Raw genomic sequence first — 12,817 nt, 5'->3', positions numbered from 1 at the left:
TGAAACATTTGGCATACTTGTAGCTTGGAGTGAAACTATTAGTATCGTCTACACACAACGCAACGCAATTCTAATGCTGCACAGTCTTATTAGCAGCATTCCATCGAGTACTAGCTCTAATGACAATGGCTTACCTGGAACCGGTGGGAGATCTTGCCCCTTGGGCTCAACGTGGCCTCCATTCAACGAACCATTCGACCGTTCATAGGCCGTGCTCGTGGCAGAACGTCGATGGTAGCTCGTGTCGGAGGAATCCTTACCGTTTGCTAGCTGCTTCCCGTACGCAACCGATAGCCCCATCATCTGTGTCTTAATGTTGGGACTTTTGTTTTCGTCGTCCTGTTCCGACAACACGCCGGTGCAGGTGCGTGTACTTCTAACACTATTTCCATTGAGATCTGCCTTATAACGATCAGGGGCGGTGCCGTTGGAGATTGATACAGGCGCCATACTAACGCCACCGCTAGTGCCATGCTTCTTGAGCAATAGATTGCGACTATTGCGATACTCGACACTGTCCAGTTGGGATGTAGCGTTGGCTGCACCGTGCCCTATAGCATGGCCGGTGCCGTTCGTGTGTTCTATATGATTAGAGGGTTGTTGCTTATGCAAAATCACAGACGAGGTTAGACCGCCGTTGAGACGTAACTGAAGTTTGTCCTCTTCGTGGATGGTTGGCGGTGCTAGCAGCGACGAGTTCGTGAGAGGTCCGGTACCGCCTGACTGTCTGCGATAGTTGCTTGCACCATTTCGATGTCCCGCGTGATATCCTACTCGATCGAACACGACCAGTAGCGTTGCACACAATAACGCATAAACACACGCATACAGACGTAAAAGCAAACAAGCGCATGCGCCAAGAAATACATCAAATAAACGTGTGTTAGTAACAAATGAGCAATGAACAGTTGTCACACAATAAAGAATATTAGAAGCGTAACTCCAATGAAATTAACTTGTTGACAAAGTAAACTTACCATTGGTTGCATTATTTCCATCTTCCCCGGTTGGCACAATGCCGTTCGGGAATTGGCCGAGTTCTTGCTGTTCGCGCATTAAGTTCATTTGCCGCTCGGCTCGTTCGCGACGTCGCCGCAGTCCGGGCGTTACTCCGGTAGTGTCACGGGACGGATCGTGATATCCACTGCCGGGCAGGTGATCACCACTGTGAGCCGAGCTAGAACTGTCCTCATCCTGTTGACGTTGTCCGGGCAGCTGGAGTCCTCCGTACAGCTGTACCGGTACGACTGGTGGAGGCAGTGGTGGCGGCGGTGGTGGTGGAGGACCACTGGGCGGTGCCGAGTACATTGTGTACGCTGGCATCGGTGGAGGTGGTGGAGGAGGTGGTGGAGCAACTGAAGGCGGTTGGGGTGGAGCCGTTCCCGTGCTATGTCGACGCGATTTCCGTCGATCGGTCGTATCGTTGCCAGTGGAACGGTATCGAAGCGTTTTGCGCACAGTGTTGTCTGGTATGCGTATACCGTCGCACTCACCGTCCTCGAATCTCAGAACGCTCTCGTACAGCTGCAGCTGATCGAGCAAATCGAGATCAGTGCCTGGGCGGGACATGTATCGCTGGATGATGCCCTCCATGCCCTGCTGCTCCAGGAAGTCACTCTCGTCGTAGAAACTGTCCTGATCGCTCAAGCCCGACAGAGTTTTGTTGATCAGTGATGTAGCGTAGATCAACAGTTCGGTATCAGCGTTTTCGTAGTCTTTAAGAAGCCTGCAAATTGAGGGTGAAAAGAAGCAATTATTAATGGTCGAAAATCTCCTAAGCCACAGAGAAAAGGAAGTTCGCCGATGTTAGCGATATCCTATGTATTCTGGCTGAGTGAATAGCCTTACCGCATGATGTTGTTCCACGGAACAACGCCGCGGGCCGTATCCATGAATCGGATGGCGCTTACGAGCAGGTAGCAGTTGCCCTCACAGTACTCGACAAAGACTAGCAACAGCTTGAGCGCTGTCTTCACCACCAACCGATAGCGTGACGCGATCAGCGAGTACAGCCACTGGATGGTCGGCGAATGTTTCATCACACCGTTCATACCGTCCACGTAGAGCATCACCTGTCCGAGGGCTCGCAGAATGTAGTTCTGATAGTTCTGATCCGCTTCGCTGCCTATCTGCACCAGACAGTTGAGACCCCCGTGGGCAACAAATCCGTGCACCAGGTCTTTGTCCTCTTGGAAGATTTGCTTCAACGAAAATAGCACCCGTCGCAGTTCGCGGCCTTCGGAGGAAAGAAGTTTTTCTGAAATTGAGAGCATAGAAAGCATACAATCAGATGGTCATGCGTTTACAGTTTGCATTATGTTTACTTATATTTTTTATGCTTAAAATCTGTACATAAGCATTCATTGTAGCATAATCGTACTATAAATCATATACTTGGCAGGCCGGTGTAGAAAACGGAAGTCAATAGATCTTATATCGTGGCATACTGTCCATGAACGCAAGCAAAACAGTATCAAACATGACCGATCGAGACCGCTTTGCGCATAGGCCAAGTGAAGATATCAATCATCCGCTCCGGTGTCGTTGGCGACAGCCGCCGTTCCATGCAGAACTGGTTGGTCCGAAAACCGGCCCGCCAGTGACGCCCGGAAAGCTAAATGCGGATGGCGCCAGGCACGTGGTTAGGAAGAGAAAGGATTGCTTTGGGCAGTGGCAAAATTTGCTAAGCGCTCACTATTTTGTTTGCTGACGGAAAAGTGCTTGCACACCACGGCTCTGTTGTGCTAAAGCGAAATCCGGAAAAAGTGCTAAAGCGACCAACGTGAAGAGAAGGATGTACGCCAAAGACCGATAAAGGTGGCATCTTGTTTTCATACCGAAAGCATTCGCATTGGCGCTTGGCATCTCCCGTAGCAGGAAAGTCAAATTGACTCTTGTACAGACAAAACGCTAAAAAGACGACATGGGACGGTGCTATCACTGCCACTACCACAGCCACATGCATCCAGCAAAAGGAACTACCAACCAGGGAGCGATGTGCTATGCCCGCGGGCGGTTCGTTGTTGAAGAAAGCATAAACACATTTATGCTCTTGATTGAAAGGGCATTTACGATGTGCACAAAAGGGGGGTGAGCAGGGCACAGCACGGTGTACGTAGACGCACAATGTCTTCGGCTATTGTGTGCCTGTCGCGGCGTGCGCGTCATGAATAGCAGCGAGATCGCGGTAGTTTTATTTTACGCAACACACCATCATGCCAACGCAAAGTGAAGCTTTGCGTACGCATCAATCCATTTTGATTCATTATTAAATTATACACGTTATTAGATAAGAGAAAATTGGACAGTCGTCGTTATCGAGCCACACTCGCACCAGAACCGCCGTAGTTTCAACACCGTCACGGCATAATGCTGTTATGCGATATGTGAATTTGCCATGCGAAGCAAGAAGCATCATGCAGAAGCGATTTATTTCCCGATAGAAACCCTGGGACAATGCGAAACGCACTGCCCAGCGAGTTCCAGACAGAGTTCCATAGAAGCAGGGCAGTCCATAAAAAATAGGAAGCATTTCACAGTCCGCCGGGGTCGCAGTAATTTTCGTCAAAGCCAAGTTAATAAGCTCATTAGCATCGTTAAAGTCGGCTTTCCATCAAGTTGTAACGTTCGCAGTTTCATCGATCTTCCTTAGTTAATAAAACAAACATAAACTTTAAACGAGTCGTTCTAAATTGGACTTCGTTTATGGCAGCATTCGTGTTATGATGTTCTTTTAATTACCGAATCGTCTGGACTATGTTTGACCGTTTACTATTGCAGCGAGCCGAGGTTCCGTTTCCCACACTACCAAGTATTGCATTACGAACAATAAGCTCCCTTCAAAGAACTTGCTTGGCTCGAGCAAGCTAGCTAGTTAGTTAGTTGTGGCTAGTTTTCGTAAAACAACCGAAACCGAAAGCTACAAACTTTTTCCATCTCCCACCACTGTGATAAAACAAGGGCAAAAAAGGGTCGAACCTGGTTCGTTAGACCTTGATCGTGAACTTAACAACCGTACATCAAATTCACCGTCGGCATCAATCGGACTGTAAACTGTAAAGCCTATCTAAAGCTATGCATGGAGCGAAAATAAACCACCGAATGTCAGATTCGATTTGGATGCTTGCCCCAGTGGACGGCAGAGTTGGCACAGTAAATCACAACACACACACACACCCACACCCTCAAACACCGACCCAGTGGTACTAATCGACAATGACCTCATGGAAGAAAGCGGAAAACCATGTATCACCAATCACGGCTGATGGTGCGCGTGTAGTGCCCGACGGTGATGCCACTAGCCGTAGCGCTCCGAAAAGTGTTTCGAAGATGCGGACAAGGTAAATCGGGGGGTGAACAACACTCACGCCCCTGATGCAGATTAGATCAGAAAAAGGGAATTTAACCCCTACACCAAGTGTGACAAGCAAACCCCTCTCTTGGTATGTTTTTGATATTTGTTTTATGAACACAGTACACGGCGGGTGATGGTGTGTGGTGTGGCGATGTTGCTAAAAGCTATAAACTTTTATGGCATCTTCTTCAGAAGTTTTGTAAGATGGGTTTTTGGGACTCTTCCGGCTGCTTGTGCACTGTTGTGCACTGTGGCTTCTTTTCAAAACATTACAGGACCGGGTTCGTTCACCCGTTCCCTCGCTGGTGTGTGTGTGTGTGTTTATGGTTTGTGTGGTGATCTGTGGTTTCAATATCATTTATTGAGCTTTTGGGCGATGTTCAGGTCTTTCCGTTTTCGCTTTCCATTTCCTTCGGCTTTCGAGAGAGTTTCCGGCCAGACGAGCATTTTGCATCTTTCTGCCGAGAGTGGCCGTAACCTTAGCAATGCCATGGTAACCGATTCGCACATAAAACCACCAGCAAAATGACGACGACAAGTCTTACAAAGTCTAACCTCTGTCGTCATGTGTTAGCATGTGGTGCGCTTCCACCACACCATACGGAACAAAGGAGCATCCGGTACATACTGGTTGATGTTGATTTTGCCGACCATCGGTGCGATGGGCTCATAAATGAAGAATAATCGAAAAAGGTAGGGTAGTCTGTACTGAGGATTCAAGGTGTTGGTGGCAGAAAAGCACCGTCAGCTGCTTTTAGCAAATTAGCTGCACAAGGTAAGTTTGAATAATATTATGAATCGTTGGGTTTTTTATTGTACAGAATATTACAAAAAACCACAAATATTAATAAAAGATAACTTAAGTGCGCCTCCATGTTTAAGCACAGAGGACTCACAAATGATATATTTACAGGATTATATTCCAGTTACTTTTCAAGGCATGCTTCGGGTCGGCACAGAGAACAACAGACTCACTGCACACTTGGTACAACGTTCCCATCCCGTTGCTGAGGATATTTTTTCTCTACCCCTCCATTGAAGTTCGAGCATAAACTTTAGCATTACACACCTCGCGTGCATGTGTGTGTGTGTGTGTGTGGGGACACTCATAAATAAACAACGGAATCACACAGCCGTTGACACACATTTCATCTTTTACCGTCTTAGAATCTGCCATTATTTGCCGGCCTTTTTGCCATTCCCGAAGGTTGTGAAATCGCTGCACCGTGCCTGGAACCTGTGAATCCGTGTTGCTGTATGTATGTGTGTTTGTATGTGTGTGTGACGCAAATACACGATTACAGCGTCTTTTTTCTTAGTTGGCTCTTTCGTTCAGCCAGATTGGACGAAGAAATCGTGACAACGCTCGAAAGGGTATGAATGAATTATCTAGAGAAATTACAACCTTGACCGTTATTCTGTATGTTTCTGTCAGTTCACGTTTCTTGGGCGTTTCTTTATGAGATTTTAAATGCAGGATAGGCATTTGCGTTGTTGAGGTTTAAAAAAAATACATCATTGTCTTAAAATGTCTGAAAGCTTTTAAAAGTATAATATAACACAAATTAAATTTTTGAAAAATTGTGAATGGAGCATAACAATCGACAAATATTGTATTCACTTCGTGCAAATTGTTAACTAGTTATAGTTTTGGTTTAGTTTTTTTCTCATCGTTAACTTAACAATCCGTATTAGCAAGTCTTAGGGATAGTTGTTTACACTTTACGCCAAACGTCTGCTGAGCGCATTCCTGTCTACTCCACCAATATCCCATTCAGTACGGATACTGTTCCTAGTGTGATAATCGATTTTTATGCCTCGACTCAAATGATCCACCTCCGGCGTTTTTGATTAGTTTGGTGCTACACAAGGATCATCAAGAAGGAGAGCAGACCTCAGAGCACGGCAGCAGCAGTCAACGAATCGATATTAATCTTGAACGAGTGTGTATCTAATATCCTGCTCAGATTTCTGCGGTTCTGTGCCGTTTTGTTGGGTAGGATGGTCCATCCCCGTGTGTTACCCCTGGTTGTTAAATAATCGACCGAAATTCCATTCCATACACTCACGCACAGAAATTCCTACACGTCAAGAAAGACCTCGCCAGAGGCGCTTCAACAACACCAGCTCCCATGAGGGTGAAGGTGGTGCAGAGCAAGTGGCATCACCGAATGACTTATGCGAGTTGTGCCTCCATCTTGTGCATAGAATCTTGAACATCGTGGCGCTGAACCGTCAATTACGCCCGAATTTGTTCACAATGTTCGCAAACAGCTCGCACATGTGAGTCCGAAGCGCAAGCGAAGGGCCCGATGTGGCAGCCCACATCGTTGTCTCAGGGGTCATACCATAAACAAGAGCCAAAGCATAAACGAGCTCAGAATATTGAACATTTCGTTTCGCATTTGTAATTTTGCACACAAACACACACACACGCACTCGCAAACACGATCATATCTGGGTGGCGTGCACCAAGCAATGTCGTATTTTCCGATAGCTGGTGTTGTGTCACCAATTCGAAATTTTTCGGCACCGACGAAACTATTCACAGCGACGTGTCGAGGGTCTGGAGACGGAAGCGGACCACTGCTTGAAGGAAATTGGGAAAATTTCGCTTCTTCCTTCGTACATTGACCCTCTCTTTTGCCAGCCCTTGGGCTGCGTATAAGCGTATTATGTAAATCATAAGAATCGCAAACGAATACGCCCGGCGTATAGGGACAGCATTGGGATTGCTGCACCATAAATACACTTTCCTTATGTGGGTTGGTGTAGGTTGCGATGGAGATTCTGGCTCTTTGTAGTCCTTTTTTGTGGCTAGCACACAATGTATGGTTATTGAAATTTCTTAACTCATACTTTATGATCTATACGTTACACATCCAAACGAGTATTAGCTAAGCAGAGTTGAGGCACTTCCCCAAAGTGTACTAACAAATGTAATGCCTTCAACCCAAAATCTTTAAGAATCTTTCAGCTACAGAGTCGCACAAACTGGAGCATTTTTCATCATGATTTCAGGATTATTATTCATCCAGCTTATGAAGCTAATAGGTAATCCAGCGTTTCATTGGAAATTCGCCCTGCAAAGTACCACCTATCGCTAACCGTCATGATCGTCACGTAAAATTCAATCAATCGCCCTCACAAACGGAGGCGATAAAATAAATTGAGCTTCAATGGGCAGTGTCTGAGCAGACTAAAAGCCTTTCGAAATTCGCGTCAGGCTGTCTCTAGGTCTAGGCGTACAATAAAGCGGTTTAGCGGAGCGGTAATTTCGTTGTTTTCATCCGCCCGCCTAGAGGTTACGGACGTCCCGAGACACTCTCGTTTGCAGTCTGCAGTTGTGGGGCGTACAATGCCGATGTGGCGTGAATGTTAAAATGAGCACACACACACACAGACATAAAAAAAAACTATATGAGTGAGAATCATTTTAGGTAATCCCTCCTAATTTAAGTGATAAAATTTCACCTTTCTAGACTGCACAGCAGAGGGTTTGGGTCGACCAAAAAAAAAGGCGCCTCAATCACACGGAAGACGGTCGCGGGCAAAATGGGCGGCAATCTCTCACCCAAACGCGACCAACGGCGGCCGCGACTCAGTGGCCGACCGCGGACCACTTCCTTAGAAGCGAATCATTATTGACAACGGCCAAAATGAAGGGCAAAACTTTCACGCCTACCAGAGAGCTCGGCTCGGTACTCCGGTGTCCGGATCGTCGTAAAGGTAAATCGATTTGAAAATGTCCAAGTTCAGTGCTGACCTTTCGTTACGGTACTATCGTGTTAAAACGAGGTGAACGTACGGATTTAAAACGGATCATAAAACATTCAAACGATCCTACAGCTGCTCAGGATCGTTGCATACATACACACTGAAACTCACTTTCAGTGTTTTAGCGCTATAGAATGGGATAAAATGCCAAACTTTAAGTGAAAGTTATGGCACTTTGTACGTGATGATTTAAGAAATTAAATACACTACTATTGTCCTTCATTTTACAACATTGAATGTAGTTTAATTTTGAGAATAATCAAATTGTAATTGAAACACAACGAAAGTTTGATTGAAAACAGGTCTTAGTATCCGCGCAAGCCGAAAGCGAAAATCGTCCACGCGATGATCAATGAAAGCGTCTCGAACGGTTTCAGGGTGGGTGCATTTGGGTGCCGCCAGATAGACATCAAGTTTGACATCAAACTTTTCACCCAGATTGGGTAGCTTGGCCTCTGCAGTGGTCTCACTCTGTACTATGTTCAATTTAGAACGAACGGTGATTTTTAAGTTGGGTGAGTTTGCAAAAATGAACCATATTTTGTAGGCCATCGCTCACCGATTCGAGCAATTTTCTCTTGCACACAGCGCTCCTTTCTACTGGCCATGCGAGAAGCCAGCGGTTATGGTGCACCTTTTCTTTGTTCATGTTTCGCATTGATCAATTTTAAGGTTGGATATAGTGAAATACTTTCAATTTACACGTTGCTTCGAATGCGATGGACAAATTAGGTCAAGTTCGGTGTTGGTAGTGAAATTAAAACTTTATAACCAGTCGAACCCGTGTTTACCAGTTTGTAATGTAAGTTTATAACTTATCAATCCTCTGTAATGTAAAAATGTTTGTTGTTTATTATAGCTTATCATCTGTTAAATAGATACCATGAAAAGGCAAGTTTTGACGACGAAATAAATCATCCGGGTTTAAGTCGGAAAGCACAAAAACAAAAAAAAGAACCTTAGGATTGTCCATGTTATCCCCTAATTTACCGAGCACAATGAGCGACAAACGACGACGGTTGGCAAGTAATGTGCTGCTTTGTAACCGTCGTAAAAAGTGACCATTAATTCGGAAATGGTCGCCTTTGCCCAGGATGCAATTTATCACCATAATCATAATGCTGCTACCAGAGCGGTAAAAGGGTGATGGAGTACGGATGTAACGTTTGGTGGAGTGGGTTTTTTTTTGTGTGCACAAAGTTGGGTGTTAATTTTACGAATTATTATCGATAAGCGGGGTTCCTTTGGGTTTCGGGCTGCTGGTCATTGCAATGTAATTAATGGTAGTACACTTTGCGCGCTTTTCTTTCACATTCAACAATCTTAATTCCGACGTAGAAATGCGTCTCAGCGGCATGCTTCACATCGATAAAAATCAATCACGAAAGAAAAAGCAAAAGGCTGCTTTTTTGTTTCAAATATGATGTGAAAGATGTGGAACAGCATACGGAGGAGAGCATTTGGCATGATTCGAATACAATACCAGTGCGGATTGTGCTTTTTCTTTGCTTCTTTACATGTCGTTCGGGGTTGAATGTGAAATTTATGTGATTTTATTGCATCTTGATGCTGGCTTGAACTCACAAGCACAATCGACACACATACCCCAATACCGACTGTACAACGTTTGGTAGTTTCATATTTGCCTCGAAGCAGCCGGAACGCGATGTTCCGGATTGTTATCTTCTTAATAATGGATTCATCGATGGATATTGGATAAGAATGGGATGGTATCAAACCGTGGCAATAAAAAAGGTCATAATATTTTGCTGAGCACCGCATTGTTTACGATGCATTACTGCTGCGATGGTCGTCATTGATTGTGGTATATAGATTCAGGGCGCCAAAAAATGTGAAAAGATAACTTTAATCTAAACGCTAATTCGTTATTTTACTTTCCGGTTTGTAGATAATTTTCATTATGTAAAAATACCCATGAAGTTTGTTCCTTTATAACAAAAGTATCATTGTTTTTTTGCGTTTAAACAATTCGTATTTATTATTATATTTAATATTTGTCGCTTGTTGAACATGTCGACCTTGGTTTGTGTGTGACATAGCAGGAAAAAGAAGCAAAAATGTAGCGATTAATAAAAACTTCTAGCAACATGGTCAGTCTATGACGGAAACTAAGCCTAAAGCAGACTAATCCTAGGTATGCACATGGATGGATTGCTTGTACCATAGACCATAAGGTAGTCACATGAATGTCGCTAACTGTCGCATGACGCGAGACCTGAAATTCCAATCCTCTGAACGATACTGCCACTCAGCTAATCAACGGGAACAGCGTCTGTCTTGTTATCCGTAAAGAAAAAAAACCCGCGTGAGATAGATAAAGCAAACCCGCGGAGACAAAACTATGGCATGAATAGGCGAAAGAAGTGTGGCACAAGATTTCTAGTCTGCCGGTCGAAACGAAACCGGGCGAAGAAGTTCAAGTTCATTCATTTAAAGGCATTTGGCGCAGTTATGTTTGTCGGTTTGTGTAAAGCGAAATCGAAGCCACCCAAAGCCTTTCACAGCTTCCTCGATTGCAACTACCAGACAAACATCTTCCTCCGTCAGCTTTGCACAACCCCAGTCTTGCCGATCGTTGCAGTAAATGCAGGTAGTCTTGCTTTTTCTTCGTCTCTTTCTTTTTTCTCCCACAGCACACGAGCTGTCAACCAAAATGGTCAACGAGCTCATCAGCACCGTCCTCAGCAGCTTGGCCTCTCTCGTCTAACGCTTTCGAAAGATGCAGCTACCATAGCAACGGAATGGCAATGCAATAGACGGTTGAGCTCGGGGCTTGCGGGAGCTTGCAATAGTGCGATGAAAAAATGTCATTTGCTCGTGAGGACTAGCGAAGGAAAGCAGGCACTTTCCTGAAGCTTTTTTCCCTCTCCCATGCAATTCATTGGAGAATGTTTCCGGTGAAGCTTTACGGCAGCGGCTCTTTGAATTACAGTGACGATACAGTACAAGTTTATGAAGTTGGCTCTTTTACTTACTTAAAACACATGTTACGATAAGTTTTCATACAAGTTTTGTAAAATCTTATAACCCTAACAAATGCTTGTAAAAAATTTAAGAACGTATGTAACAAACTTTAAAAGCGTTTCTACCGAGACTAAATGGTTGTAGAAAGACAAAATCTCAACTCCAACCAAGCATCAAGCAAGACAAGAAAAAGGAAAACCCTTGCTCAAAAACACGTGGGCACAACACAAACGGACTGCCGTTCAATTGGAGACCACGATCTGGAGAAAACATGAACGAACATAAAAATAAAAATCAAGCAGCAAAACGCGACGTGATTGACTGTGCACGAAGCACCCTTTCGGTATATCGACACACTTAACAAGCGCTTGAAGCTGTAGGAAGTAAAGTTATGCTCGGAGCTTTCCAACGTTTTTAGATAGAATGGTTTAAGAGGAATGTTTTCCCGTTAAATTAAGAGTAATGGATTGTTTTAAACAACAAAATGTTGAAGATTGATCTGTGCATGACAAAAGCAAATGAGCTACATTCACCTTGACTGGGTCAGCGCACGGCGAGTGTGTCAGTACTTGCGACATTACCAGAGTAAAATGATCATAAACACAAATTGCTACCCCTTCGGGAGTGCAACGGTTTAAAACTGTTTACCATCACTGACCTTGCTCAAGCCCTTTCTCAACAGCGCATTTGAAAACGGTTTCAAATGGAATGGCTCATCGAGCACTCTGTACAGTGTTTTGCATCCGACAACAAACTTCGGCGGGTAAATATTTGGGTCGTTTCAGTGCTTTGCGTTTCAGTACCGTGTGTACACACAAGCGGAGACGAGACGATGAGCCAATCATCTCGAATGAGTCATTCAAAGACAATAGTACTGCTCAATTATATGTTGTGCGCGGTGTTTAACAATGCTTCACTGTGTGATTAATTTTGACATATGTAAAACCAAATTTACTACACTGAGTGAATGTATGAAACGATTGTAGCGCAAGATAATGAACATTTATCAATTTTTCTCACTCACAAAAATGAACCAATTAGCTGTGTCCCAAAGTTTCATCTGCCATCAACCCAAACATGACTTTTACTTGTATGTTAAAACTTTGGCAAACAAACACACGGCAACGGACGACATAATTGCCACCCTGGTTTGCTAATAAATAATCATAGTGTATGGCTGGACCTTCATAATTCCGTTCAACGCGGCACTGAAGCCACTTCCCAAATGAAGCCATCCATCTGCTACGATTGAACCGTGTCCGGCATATCGTATCTAGTCTCTTCCACGGCTCCATAAGCTAACAGACAAAAAAAAGACGAAAAAAAACTGGCCAGGAATTTTCCCTACGCTAGCCAGCTACCGTACAAGCTGCACGGCAAAAGCGAACAGAACGATAGCCGGAGTTTTTGCCATCGATTAGTGAAAGCACGTAACCTCACTTTATTATAAAAACACATGCTCCGGGTAAGGGCTGTTGAAGGGGTGTTAATTCTTTCCCTTGGCACGTTTCTGCTCGCTGATATTCGCTTTCGTGGGGAACGAAGCTTTTTATTTGCAAAGATAATCCGCGTCTCAAAAGTTCCTTTCGCGCTGATTTTGGTACAGGTATATCAGGATCATAAATCGAACGATGAGATTATTGACCAGAATTACGAGAATCATGGTGGTAAACATGAGCGACAAAAAACATTAAGCTTCAC

At 44.4% G+C, this 12,817-nt stretch overlaps 1 protein-coding gene across 14 annotated transcripts in view; it reads right to left on the bottom strand.

The window, feature by feature from the left end:
- The window catches only part of LOC1275084 (FH1/FH2 domain-containing protein 3), a 70,252-nt gene that overhangs the window by 7,867 nt on the left and 49,568 nt on the right, over nt 1-12,817 (bottom strand). For 12 of the 14 annotated variants that reach the window (XR_009764624.1, XR_009764625.1, XM_061641973.1 and 9 more), the window contains 3 exons: nt 1,849-2,257; nt 978-1,726; nt 135-770 (listed from right to left, as the gene is read on the bottom strand). Coding sequence is in view for 12 of the 14 variants with exons in the window: in XM_061641973.1 (XP_061497957.1) it covers nt 135-770; nt 978-1,726; nt 1,849-2,257 (1,794 nt within the window). In the remaining 2 variants the exon portion in view is untranslated. The remainder of the gene's footprint in view (nt 1-134; nt 771-977; nt 1,727-1,848; nt 2,258-12,817) is intronic. The other 2 variants (XM_061641980.1, XM_061641979.1) reach the window with 1 other exon arrangement.

Source organism: Anopheles gambiae, chromosome 2, assembly GCF_943734735.2.
Source record: "Anopheles gambiae chromosome 2, idAnoGambNW_F1_1, whole genome shotgun sequence".
Lineage (NCBI taxonomy): Eukaryota > Metazoa > Arthropoda > Insecta > Diptera > Culicidae > Anopheles > Anopheles gambiae.
The sequence above is the reverse complement of the archived record's forward strand: the minus strand, read 5'-3'. Positions and strand labels throughout refer to the sequence as shown.